The sequence below is a fragment of the Schistocerca cancellata genome, chromosome 2 (genome assembly GCF_023864275.1).
Source record: "Schistocerca cancellata isolate TAMUIC-IGC-003103 chromosome 2, iqSchCanc2.1, whole genome shotgun sequence".
Taxonomy (NCBI): domain Eukaryota; kingdom Metazoa; phylum Arthropoda; class Insecta; order Orthoptera; family Acrididae; genus Schistocerca; species Schistocerca cancellata.
This window is the reverse complement of record NC_064627.1, coordinates 688,919,124-688,932,931: the sequence shown is the minus strand read 5'-3', so window position 1 is coordinate 688,932,931 and position 13,808 is coordinate 688,919,124. Positions and strand designations below refer to the sequence as shown.

At 43.9% G+C, this 13,808-nt stretch overlaps 1 protein-coding gene across 1 annotated transcript in view; it reads left to right on the top strand.

Annotated features, from left to right (window-relative positions):
• LOC126162436 (uncharacterized transporter slc-17.2-like) overlaps positions 1–13,808 on the top strand; it is a 320,908-nt gene that overhangs the window by 232,102 nt on the left and 74,998 nt on the right. Inside the window, exon 4 of the mRNA XM_049918945.1 lies at positions 8,705–8,789. Coding sequence (XP_049774902.1) covers positions 8,705–8,789 — 85 coding nt within the window. The remainder of the gene's footprint in view (positions 1–8,704; positions 8,790–13,808) is intronic.

Below are 13,808 nucleotides of genomic sequence, written 5' to 3'. Positions count from 1 at the left end.
CATTAGAAACACTCCTATATCTGATTTGCTGTTTACACAGAATAATACTTGAATTCTATAACTTCCCTAGCTTTCCGTTGTAAGGAAAGCGATTTACTTTGGCGAAAGTCTTTCAACTGAACACCACTTCAGCGACTTGCGTGCCCCTATCATACACTAGTAATCCTGTCGAGGAAAGCGGACCTACAGTTTAACGTGGAATCCGAAACACGTGTCGTTTCTGGAGAACTATCTCATCATTGAGAGGTGAACTGACTGTGGTCTACATAAGATCTTACTTTAGATACGCAACCAATTCGCTGTGTTATTAGGAAAATCACTGAGAGTACAGTGAATCACTTAAGTGCATTAGTTGCGGTGAAAACTCTGTTTGTACCTCCTCTTTTTTTTAAATTTTTGTATCATTATTTTCGTTCTCTATTCCGAAGGGTAAATCAGCCTGTTGGAGTTATGACTGTACTACAATAATACCTGAAAACTTTACGAGCTATAGTGCTAGAATTGAGTAAAATGTGTATCGCTGACATAATTCATGTTACGTAATGCTGTATAACTTTGCCATAACTCATGTTATGTAATGCAAAAAAATTATGGTGGTCTTCATGTATCAATGTTTTTGGTTTCGTTGATCGTGATCTCAGTTCTATAATGCACTTTCTATTTTGCCATAAGCTCTGATCTTTAATGGGGAAAAGTGGTAATAGAGGGCTACTGATCACCATGGTTCAATCACAATCCACTTCCACCGTCCATGATGTGACTGGTAAACTTATTTGTCAGCTTCACATTGTCTAGTGAACGTCACGGTGTACAGGGGCACGATGAAAATATGTAAACACTGCCAGAATGATTGTTTGAACACAAATGCAAATGCTAGCCACGCCAACGGGTTGCGCTGCCTTTGACCACGAACGGCACCTATGAAATACTCTCAAACGTTGGAAGTGTCAGTGGTCATAACAGTGTTCTGTCTAGTTGTGAGTGCATTATGTCAGAACTAAGCGAATTCGAAAATGGCGAAATTTTTGGTGCTCGTTTGGTGGGTGCATACGTAACCAAGGTAGCCGAAGTGTTTGGAGTAGCAAGAGGCACCGTATTGAAGATGTATACATCATGCAGGGAAAGCAGAAAAACATCATCCGCTAAATCAGACTGCAGACGAAAGTGTGTGTTGAGCGATCGTGGCGGACGGTCGCTGAAGAGGATTGTGACGAAAACTAAGAGACACACAGCTGAAAAACTCACTGCAGAACTGAGTGTCGAACTCGCGAGCCGTGTCAGCACCAAAAAACAACACAAAGGGAGCTCCATAAGCAGGAAGCTGCAGGGCGAGGTGGAATTCAAAAATAACTCGTCAGTGATGCAAGTACCCGTACCGGATAACGAGGTGCCAAAGCCACTAAACCTGGACTATGGAGCAACGGCTGAGTTTTGTTTCACACTGTTTCCAATTTCTGGCCGAGTTAACGCCGCAACAGTGAAGCAAGGCGAGGGTTGCAGCCATGTCTCCTTTAGTTACTCTGCAAAGGTTATGTGACCATTTTGACAATGTTTGTCCCACAATGATGATTATGTGTTCTAAGACGACAGTGCCCCTTTTCACACAGCTCGTATCGTCCTAGACTGGTTTTTTGAACACGAGGATAAACTGTCACATCACCTCGTGTCTCCTACACCGATTTTCGGTGTTTCCAAATTTTTGTCCACACGCTGTATGTCAGGCGTAATTCATGTAAGGTCGTACTTTGCTAAGGACGCTGGATTCACATTCAGAATGACTGGGGTTCACATGTCAACCGGCGACCGAGATACAAGTTTTTACGGTTTCCCTCAGTTGATCAAGGATAATGCTGGGACGATTCCCTTAAAAATGATATTCCTCATACTTAACTTTCAACGATGGTGAACGTCTATTAAGAACTAGTCGTTGACGGGACGTTAATGTCTGATTTTTGTTTTTATACCGATGCTTAACACACTCTCCACAAATCTTGTTAGTAAGCTTATACACACAACGAATATTTACTGCTTATCGAAAAGTACGCTTGGTGTAGAGTGATATATCTAGTGTTCTCAATAAAAAAAATGAAGGTTCCGAAAGGACAGGAGGAAACGAAATGAATGTTGGTAAGTTGAGAATATATGTGACGGCATTGCAGTGATTAAAAAATTCGAGTCAAATTTACAAAAAACTTGGCAGTGTGAGCCCACACATCAATTTGACGTTCACTGTCTCTGCCCTGAAGGCATTCACTGTTTCGGATGGGTTTGTTGTTGTGGTCTTCAGTCCTGAGACTGGTTTGATGCAGCTCTCCATGCTATTCTATCCTGTGCAAGCTTCTTCATCTCGCAGTACCTACTCCAACCTACATCCTTCTGAATCTGCTTAGTGTATTCATTTCTTGGTCTCCCTCTACAATTTTTACCCTCCACGCAACCCTCCAATACTAAATTGGTGATCCATTGGTGCCTCAGAACATGTCCGACCAACCGATCCCTTCTTCTAGTCAAGTTGTGCCACAAATTTATCTTCTCCCCAATTCTATTCAATACCTCCTCATTAGTTATGTGATCCACCCATCTAATCTTCAGCATTCTTACATGCCTACTCCAAATTTTTCTTTTGTTTCCTTTACTGCTTGCTCAATATACAGATTGAATAACAGCGGCGAGAGGCTACAACCCTGTCTCACTCCCTTCCCAACCACTGCTTCCCTTTCATGCCCCTCTACTCTTATAATTGCCATATGGTTTCCGTACAAATTGTAAATAGCCTTTCGCTCCCTGTATTTGACTCCTGTCAGCTTCAGAATTTGAAAGAGAGTATTCCACTCAAAATTGTCAAAACCTTTCTCTAAGTCTACAAATGCTAGAAACGTAGGTTTGCCTTTACTTAATCTATTTTCTAAGAAAAGTCGTAGGGTCAGTATTGCCTCACGTGTTCCAACATTTCTACGGAATCCAAACTTATCTTCCCCAAGGTCAGCTTCTACCAGTTTTTCCATTCGTCTGTAAAGAGTTCGTGTGAGTATTTTGCAGCCGTGACTTATTAAACTGATAGTTCGGTAATTTTCACATCTGTCAACACCTGCTTTCTTTAGGATTGGAATTATTATATTCTTCTTGAAGTCTGATGGGTAGGGTGTCTTAAAGCCGCCATATTCTCTACTGATGCAACCTGGCCCAGAACTGTTGTAACTTGTCCTCGGTATCCTCTACAGTGGCACTGGGACGAGATTGACATCCCCGTTGGCCCAACACGTGTTCTGTCAGGGACAGGTGCGCAGATCTTGGAAGAATGGGATCTCTCCATAGCTCGCCGCCATAATCGCTGACGATGATCACCCGGGGTAGCGCAGAAGCGCGATTCGTCGCTGAACACGATGCGACGTTATTCATCAGAAGTCCATGCTTTACGGTGATGGCATCACTCCAGACGCAGCCCTTTGTGTTAACAGCAGCTCTAATTCTATACTCTGCCTGCTGATAATCTCTTCTGACCAATGGCGTGGTATGGCACATAACGTTGCAAGGCGTCCATTATTTGCTCTCCGATGGCAGGCGTAGATGTGAAGAGCTTATGGTGTGGATGGTGCACAGTATGGTGAGCATTCCTTGTGGTGGTCATACGTAGTCGACCGGAACCTTGACGAGTATGCTTGCCCTCAAGTTTCCTTGTCCATCATCGGGCCACTGCCACATCCAAATGCCCCACAAATCTGCCGGTTGCACTAGCCGACCAGCCGATTATATGCAAACCAGCACTGGTGCTTCTTTCAAACTCTACGGGGTGCTGACAACGATGTCTCATACGAGTGCGTGGAATCTCCATGTCCTTCATGGTGATCACTCAACATCTGACGCTCTTCGCGCCCCTTATATACCGTACCAGGCCTAACATCAATGCTCAACACAACACCCAGCAAGTCTGGTGGCTGTTCTACCGGTCACAGAGAACTGCAACTCTATTCATTTACATACCCGCCGGTGGTATGAACGTGTACGAAGTTACCTTGACATCCGACCGTACCTTCTGGGTGCTTCACTTGTTCTGTCAGGCAGTGTATTCCATCCTCTGAGTGGCGACAAGTGTTATTTTTCAACTTTTTTGGAATAGTTTCAGCTATAATTGATTATGTAGTTTGCTTATAGTCGTATTGAAACACAGTGCTTCAAATACCTTAGAGATAATGCGCGGTACGAACATAGTGACACACTTTATCTTTCTTGTAATGCAACCGTACATACAGTGGCCCCGTCGTAATGGTTCAGCCAAGCGTCGACTGCACCGATACAATGAGATGTGCGTTCCAAGTTCAGAATACAGCTCCCAATGGATATCGACAAAAAAATAGATCATCATCCTCCTGAGTTCTTGAGCAAGTGTAAAGCAGGTACATAGTTTAGTAGATCTACATAAACAGTTATATAAAAAGACGATTTTGGTTACTCGGCAGTATTTTTGCCCACCTACAAGGACAATCTCACTTCTCGTGGTACGTCATCTCTACAGAAAATTAAAATTGCAGTTTGGTTTCTATTGTACACTTGAATATCAACAGCGATGGGGATGCACATGAGCAGACATTGGCGTGAGAAATTTCCCATTACACGCAACATGCATCACAACCAGATTTCGCAATCGGTTGTATAATTTTCTATGGCCTACTGCGTGGCTTGTGCTACGAATGTGTACTGTCTACGAAGTTACTCCACCAGTCTTGTTGACAACCACCTGTGCTTCCACCCGGCTGGGTTTTGGCTACACCTTATTCTGTAAACAAGCTCCAGCGTAGTCTTATCAGTGCACCGAACTATCTTAACGCACATTGTTTGTTTCTTGTACCAATAATTACGCACCTTTTGTGACCGTCTGTTCCCACGGACACATAATTTTTTTCTCTGTATACGTAAAAAAAAGAAGAGATTCTTACACTTCAACTCATTTTTTTTTTCTCTCTCTCTGTCCCTTGAGATATAAAATGGCGTTCTTTCAGAGGAGCGAGTCGGGAACTGTTAGTTTAATATCAGTTTCTTGAAATACTGTCCCTTGAAAATTTTTTACGCATAGAAAGAGAGAACGCGTTGAAATTTATTTGCGAAGAGACAATAAGGAAACAAACGTGAGTTTTTCACTGGAAGTAATGTAATGGCAGGGAGAATACCTCCGCAAGTAGGGAAAGGGTGTGACTTCAAGACAAACTGTATATTTGTTACCAAATATGCAGATGCACACAGTATGATAGGTTGCAAATGGTGACACTGATGAGACCTAGGGGGGAAGAGTACTTAATAGTATTCCAGCAGGGACAAACAGGATCGAACTGGGGAGATCCCAGCGTGCAATCCAGATGTTCGCATTGTGCAACAGTTATTACCGATATAACACATATCTTGATAGGTCGTTTTATGTGGAACAAATATGGATGGTCTGCCCAATCAGCCAACATTACTCTACCCACATGAAAATATCGTATGGCATTTTTGGCTGGGATATCCACGTGGTAGGTTCAGCCCCTGTCGGAAAGGCTGTTCTTCCTCCGTGCACACTGGCCTCTTTCCTTGCCGTTATGTTCTACATCTACATCTACATCCATACTCCGCAAGCCACCTGACGGTGTGTGGCGGAGGGTACCCTGAGTACCTCTATCGGTTCTCCCTTCTATTCCAGTCTCGTATTGTTCATGGAAAGAAGGATTGTCTGTATGCTTCTGTGTGGGCTCTAATCTCTCTGATTTTATCCTCATGGTCTCTTCGCGAGATATACGTAGGAGGGAGCAATATACTGCTGGACTCTTCGGTGAAGGTATGTTCTCGAAACTTTAACAAAAGCCCGTACCGAGCTACTGAGCGTCTCTCCTGTAGAGTCTTCCTCTGGAGTTTATCTATCATCTCCGTAACGCTTTCGCGATTACTAAATGATCCTGTAACGAAGCGCGCTGCTCTCCGTTGGATCTTCTCTATCTCTTCTATCAACCCTAGCTGGTACGGATCCCACACCGCTGAGCAGTATTCAAGCAGTGGGCGAACGAGTGTACTGTAACCTACTTCCTTTGTTTTCGGATTGCATTTCCTTAGGATTCTTCCAATGAATCTCAGTCTGGCATCTGCTTTACCGACGATCAACTTTATATGATTATTCCATTTTAAATCACTCCTAATGCGTACTCCCAGATAATTTATGGAATTAACTGCTTCCAGATGCTGACCTGCTATTTTGTAGCTAAATGATAAGGGATCTATCTTTCTATGTATTCGCAGCACATTACACTTGTCTACATTGAGATTCAATTGCCATTCCCTGCACCATGCGTCAATTCGCTGCAGATACTCCTGCATTTCAGTACAATTTTCCATTGTTACAACCTCTCGATACACCACAGTATCATTTGCAAAAAGCCTCAGTGAACTTCCGATGTCATCCACCAGGTCATTTATGTATATTGTGAACAGCAACGGTCCCATGACACTCCCCTGTGGCACACCTGAAATCGCACTTACTTCGGAAGACTTCTCTCCATTGAGAATGACATGCTGCGTTCTGTTATCTAGGAACTCCTCAATCCAATCACACAATTGGTCTGATAGTCCATATGCTCTTACTTTGTTCATTAAACGACTGTGGGGAACTGTATCGAAAGCCTTGCGGAAGTCAAGAAACACGGCATCTACCTGGGAACCCGTGTTTATGGCCCTCTGAGTCTCGTGGACGAATAGCGCGAGCTGGGTTTCACACGACCGTCTTTTTCGAAACCCATGCTGATTCCTACAGAGTAGATTTCTAGTCTCCAGAAAAGTCATTAACTCGAACATAATACGTGTTCCAAAATTCTACAACTGATCGACGTTAGAGATATAGGTCTATAGTTCTGCACATCTGTTCGACGTCCCTTCTTCAAACCGGGGATGACCTCCGCCCTTTTCCAATCCTTTGGAACGCTACGCTCTTCTAGAGACCTACGGTACACCGCTGCAAGAAGGGGGGCAAGTTCCTTCGCGTACTCTGTGTAAAATCGAACTGGTATCCCATCAGGTCCAGCGGCCTTCCCTCTTTTGAGCGATATTAATTGTTTCTCTATCCCTCTGTCGTCTATTTCGATATCTACCATTTTGTCATCTGTGCGACAATCTAGAGAAGGAACTACAGTGCAGTCTTTCTCTGTGAAACAGCTTTGGAAAAAGACATTTAGTATTTCGGCCTTTAGTCTGTCATCCTCTGTTTCAGTACCATTTTCGTCACAGAGTGTCTGGACATTTTGTTTTGATCCACCTACCGCTTTGACATAAGACCAGAATTTCTTAGGATTTTCTGCCAAGTCAGTACATAGAACTTTACTTTCGAATTCAATGAACGCCTCTCGCATAGCCCTCCTAACACTACATTTCGGTTCGCGTAATTTTTGTTTGTCTGCAAGGCTTTGGCTATGTTTGTGTTTGCTGTGAAGTTCCCTTTGCTTCCGCAGTAGTTTTCTAACTCGGTTGTTGTACCAGGGTGGCTCTTTTCCATCTCTTACGATCTTGCTTGGCACATACTCATCTAACGCATATTGTACGATGGTTTTGAACTTTGTCCACTGATCCTCAACACTATCTGTACTTGAGACAAAACTTTTGTGTTGAGATGTCAGGTACTCTGAAATCTGCTTTTTGTCACTTTTGCTAAACAGAAAAATCTTCTTACCTTTTTTAATATTTCTATTTACGGCTGAAATCATCGATGCCGTAACCGCTTTATGATCGCTGATTCCCTGTTCTGCGTTAACTGTTTCAAATAGCTCGGGTCTGTTTGTCACCAGAAGGTCTAATATGTTATCGCCACGAGTCGGTTCTCTGTTTAACTGCTCATGTTACAGGTGTGTTAGATGTTTATTTATGCATTGGCTGTAATGGATGTGCGTATAGTGTAACGTTACACTATGTTCTGAAGACGATGAGAGGACAGAGAGGGTGAAACCCTATCACAGAACATACTCTGCCCCCGTCGAATAGCATCAAGGACACCGGAGAGCTTAAATGCCCGACCTGACGTACGGATCATCAGCAGCAGTGTCACATGCGCTCACTTCGTAAGACACTGCGGAGAGGTCTGCAATTTAATCCACGACATTGACACAAAGATTGGTCATCAGGAATTTGACGCCACCGCCTCACCTCCCGTTGCTGATCATGACTAGCACTGAAAATGTCACCAGAAATCGTACCGGCTACCTCCAAGTCAAGCGCCACCGCAAAGGCGTGCGTTTGCGACCTCGGCTACAAAGTCCATCCCGATGACATAAATAGTCATTCAAGCCCCGACATTCTTTCCCACCATAGGACGCAGTTCTTATCCATGATTTATGTCACCGATCATTGTGTATGTCCGCAGGACACAATAATTATTTTTTGTCTGCTAATTTCTTAGCAGAAACATTTTTCTACCTTTCTTAAATTCTCGTGCAACACCAATGACCAATTATGTTAAGATATCCAAATGTCATTCATTCCTATATTGGCATTCATTGATGCAAAAAGTCGTAGAACACGCATCATTTCACAGACAGAAGAAAAGTCTGATCTACCTTATCTCTTTTGGTAGCTACTGTATTCTCATTAACTGTTGGTAAAGTTACTTTCCCGTCTTTCGTTGTGCTACGTCCTAGCATCTCTATGACTGAGTCTAGTAAAATCTGCCAGCTCCCTGATTTGCTCGTATTGTTCGCAGGGACTGGTGTGGCCCGCCATGCACAATATCATCGCTGCGTGGATCCCGCCCGCAGAGCGCAGCACCTTCGTCACAGCATACACAGGTACGCGCACCATCACCATCAGCATCATCATCATCATCATCATCATCATCATTCACATTCTTTACTTTTAAATCAGTTTAATTGCTCTAGACCGCCAGGATTCAGTATTCTATTAGGTTAACTGACGAAAAATAAAAATGTAGTGATACTCCCAGCCTTTCGATATGACGCTATTTCTTCTTGTTCATTCTGTTTAGCCTTCGCTTTTTGTTAAGCCTCCCTTGGTCGTGTGGACTCCGTTCCGTGGTGACCAACAGATATGGAAACTAGTAACCACTCCACGTATGAAGACATACATAATTACTGAAATGTCAAGAGTAGCCTTGTTTTGTCATTGGCTACACGATCTTAATTCCTCCAAATAATTATTCGAAGCATATCATGTTCTAAAGACATTACCCTACAACAATCATACAAGCACACACTAGGCAAAATCTTCTATGGGTTCTCATTCCAAATCCAACGTTCAAAACAAACAGACTTAAAACGTCTGGGACTAGCCCCAAATGTGAGCTAAAGGTCCCTTTTCCCTCCTTCTCACAAACGCAAATCAACAAATGTATACACAGTTTTCCAGCGTCGAAAGATGTATGTACGTTATCGTAGCCACTAATCCCGCTCTTATGTGACGGTCATAATCTACTATGACGAACGTGCAGAAAAAAATGAAAGTGAAGAAATGACCGATTTTTATCGGCCTGAAACTCGTGATTAGAAGAATGTTGGGGGATTTTAATTAGAGCGTTGTTGCTAATTTCTGAAAAGAAACATGATTGTCAGCAATAGCTGATGGAAGGGATAACGTAAGACCAAATTTTGTTGCTGGGAAATAGGAAGTAGATCCGTATTTGGAGGGAAATGATGGCACATCCAAATCTGGGCATGTATGCTGCGCGTAGCAGGATTCCTGGATAGGTGTTTAGGGTTTATGATGTTGAGTAATGAGATTCGATTTTGCGGGAAATAAATTAAGTTCGGAGATACACTACGAAGAGTGAGCGCAAAAACGTGTTAAATACTGATGTGGCTAGCGAGAAGAAGTTAACAGCATTACCGTTGTTACGGTGTGATGAATTAGGGTTTTATGAGTGCACGTAATAGCAATAGGTTGGGAAATATACGCAATAAAGCTGTAAATATTATGAAAAAACAGAAAAAGAAAGAAAATGAAAAGATGTAATCTTAAATTGGCGGCATTCTATAACGATTTTAACAATTTAAATTTATAAAAAGTTATTAGATAGTTGAATGAACGTTACATTCTTTCACAGGATAATTTGTCCGCAGCTCGTGGTCTAGCGGTAGGCGTCACCGCCTCTAGATCACGAGGTGCCGGGCTCGATACCCAGCCGGCTCGCAGATTTTCTTCACCCGGGACCTGGCTGTTTGTGCTAACCTCACCATTTCATCTCATCTGTCACTTAATACCGCGAATTTCTCAGTAATTTCAGATGCTGCAAAAGTTGGTTTGAAAAAAATTACTATAATAGTGAACATCTTGATCTGTTCTGACAAAGAATGGTAACTTCTTCTTATGCATTTTCATCAAGAAATAAGGTTACAGGGCGTCCCAAGAGGGATCGTCATTATTCGGCGATGTGACAGGAACGCTTATTTGAAGCAAAAACTTCGTATGGACGTACGCTCTATTCTGAATGGTATCTGAAATATAAAACCTTTAATGTACGTTTGGCTTTAGAGTAGTGGCGTGCATGTATGTGCTTTACCCACCCAATGTCTTTGAAGTTTTGTTCTAGCCCAAAATACCTTGCTGCTTTCAACCCCTTTGCTTGGCATTTCTTCCTGTCACTAAACTAGCCCGTTGAACGCGCTGTGGTCCATGGAGTGTTGTGAGTGAAATACTGCGATGAGAGTGTACAGAGAGAAGCATTGGTTAATTGTGTTTGTACACGCGCTGGTTCCAATGCTACAAATCTAAACCGACGACGAATACGCAGATAAAAAAAGGTGTATGTTTGCGGCTGCTGCCGGCCAGTGTGGCCGAGCGGTTCTAGGCGCTTAAGTCTGGAACCGCGGGACTGCTACGGTCGCAGGTTCGAATCCTGCCTCGGGCATGGATGTGTGTGATGACCTTAGCTTAGTTAGGTTTAAGTAGTTGTAAGTTCTAGGGGACTGATGACCTCAGATGTTAAGTCCCATAGTGCTCAGAGCCATTTTTTGCGGCTGCTGCTGCTGCTCCTCCATCTGTCGAAGAATACCGTCGGCAATTTCCGACACGTCGAATTCTTGATCGCATGTTGTTTACCAGAGTATTCAACACATTGTGTGAAATCTTATTGGACTTAACTGCTAAGGTCATCAATCCCTAACCTTACACACTACTTAACCTAAATTATCCTAAGGACAAACACACACACCCATGCCCGAGGGAGGACTCGAACCTCCGCCGGGACTAGCCGCTCAGTCCATGACTGCAGCGCCTGAGACCGCGCGGCTTCAACACATTGATACTTCATAAAACACATAGTGTAATGCATACTAATTGCTGTAGATATGTACGTGTGTAACACTGACAGTGTACTGAATAATGCAGAAAATGAATAACAACGTACATTAAATATGTTCTAGCTCGGAAAGTATCCGGAATAGGGCATATGACTACACGAAGATTTTTGCTTCAAATTATCGTTAACGTTATATCTCGAAATAATGACCATTCTTTCTGGGTAAATTTTATTCGTCCTTATATAATAAACTAAACGACGGAATGCAACTTTTTAGAAACATGTATGATAATATTACACAAAGTTCAGTCACATTAATGTGGCCACCTGTCCAAATCCTGAATAACCACATTTTGCAGCGCAGACCGCTGCGAGGAGCGTAGGAAGAGTGTCGATGACGTTCTGGAAGATGCAAACAGGGATATGGAGCGATGCCAAGTCCAGTGCCGCGGGCAGCTGCGCTACGTTTCTCGGTTGAGGATCCGTGGCGCGAACAGCCCGATAGAGGTGATCCCACAGATTCTCGATTGGCTTTAAATGCAGGGGGGCGCGAAAAACTCTCTTTGAACCGCGCACGTACTCTGCAAGCTGTATGACATGTTGGATGTACCACTAATAGATTCCATTGTGCTGAGGAAAAGCAAACTGCATGCATGAGTGGAAATGGTCGCCCAAAAAACGATTTGTACTTGTGTTGATCCATTCTGCCGTCCAGAATGAGGAGATCACCCAGAGAATGCCATGAAAACATTCCCCAGACCATAACGCTCTCTCCTTCGGCATGGAGTCTTCTGACGATTGTTGCAGGTTATTTGCTTCCAGACGTTACACACTAATGGAGAATAAAACGTTTATCGCTTGAAAAGGCCGCCTGTCACCACTTGGTGGACGTCCAATTGTGGTACTGGCTTGCAAATTCCAGACTACATCGCCGATGAACAGCAGTCAGCATGTGAGCGTGAACCAGGCGCCCGCTGTGGATGCCCATACGCAGCAGCGTTTGCTGAACGGTGTTGAGGAGACACAGGTGGTAGCCTCTTGGTTCATCTGGGCAGTTAGCTACTCAACATGCGCGAGATTCGGCATAAATACCGCGACTGCACCTGGGCTCTTCAGTAGTTGTGTACTCACCTGATGATGGCCGGACGTCTCTGGGCCGAAATATCGTGGCAGAATGTCGACGGGATCCGGCTGCATACCCGGAAATTATTAGAAGCTACTCAACAGTTGCACGTCTATTCACCCGTACACATCTCCACAGACGTTGTTCATTCCTGTCATTTATGGCCCGTGGTGCACCACAGATTCCTCGCGCTGGTTTTGCGTGACATCATTTTGCCATGCACCGTATACTTTAACAGCAGCTGACGCGAACAGTTTACAAAATTATCTGTACGGAAACGCTTTCACCCAGGCCTGAAAGCCAATGATCATGCCCTTTTGCACGTCAGATAAATCGCTCTGTTTCCTCATTAGGACAACGAATGCATTATTTTTCTCAATACCCAGACACGCTTTATATAACCTCCACTACCTGCACTGCCACCCGCCGACTGTGAGTGCTCATTGCACGTTGACATCGAACACAGGTCATGGTCACATTAGTGTGACTGGACCCTGTGTAATAAATAAGGTGAAGTACATGTGTACAACATAAAAGATCGTATTGATTTATTAATGCCAACCGAGCATCAAATAAATTCTTTGAAGACCAAGTACAGATATAAAAACCAAAAACAGCATTTACGTCATACACTAATGAGCCAAAACATGATGGCCATTGCCACTGCGACGTTGGATGACGCATGGTGACGTTGCGAGCACGTGACACGGTAACAAAAGTACGTAAGCGGAGAAGACACGGACGGGGGATCACCCCAGCGAAGATATGGGCTGCAAATGAGGAAATCCGTTGAGATAAGCGAGTTTGACAAAGGGCACATGATTATTACGCAGAGTCTGTGAACGAGTATCTCGAAAACGGCGAAGCTGGTCGAATTTTCACGTGCTACTGACGTGAGCATCTACGGAAAGATGTAGAAGGATAGAGAAACATCATTAGGCCCTAAATGGTTGGACGTTCACGACTTTTCACAGAAGTATTTGGAGGCTTGTCTGCTCTGTAAAGTAGGATTGATGGTGATCTGTGGCATCTCTGCCGAAAGAGCACAATGCTGGTGCACGCACAAGTGTTTCGGAGCACACCGTTCACCGTACATTGTTGAACATGCAGCCCCGCAGCATACCACCCCTACGTGTTCACATGTTGACCCAACTACACCGTTAATTACGATTGCAGTGGGCACGGGACAATCGGGATTCGACCGGCGATCAATGGAAATGTATCGGATCTTCGAATGAAGCATATTTCTGCTACACTAGGTAGATGGTCGTCTCCACAAACGCCGTCACCGACGTCAACGGAGGCTCGAAAGCTGCAGCGCGCCCTGGACGCAGGCTGGTGGGGTAGTATTATGCTACGGTTTACATTCCCCTGCGCTTGCATGGGACCTGTGGTGGTAATCGAAGACACGCTGACAGCTGCAAACCACGT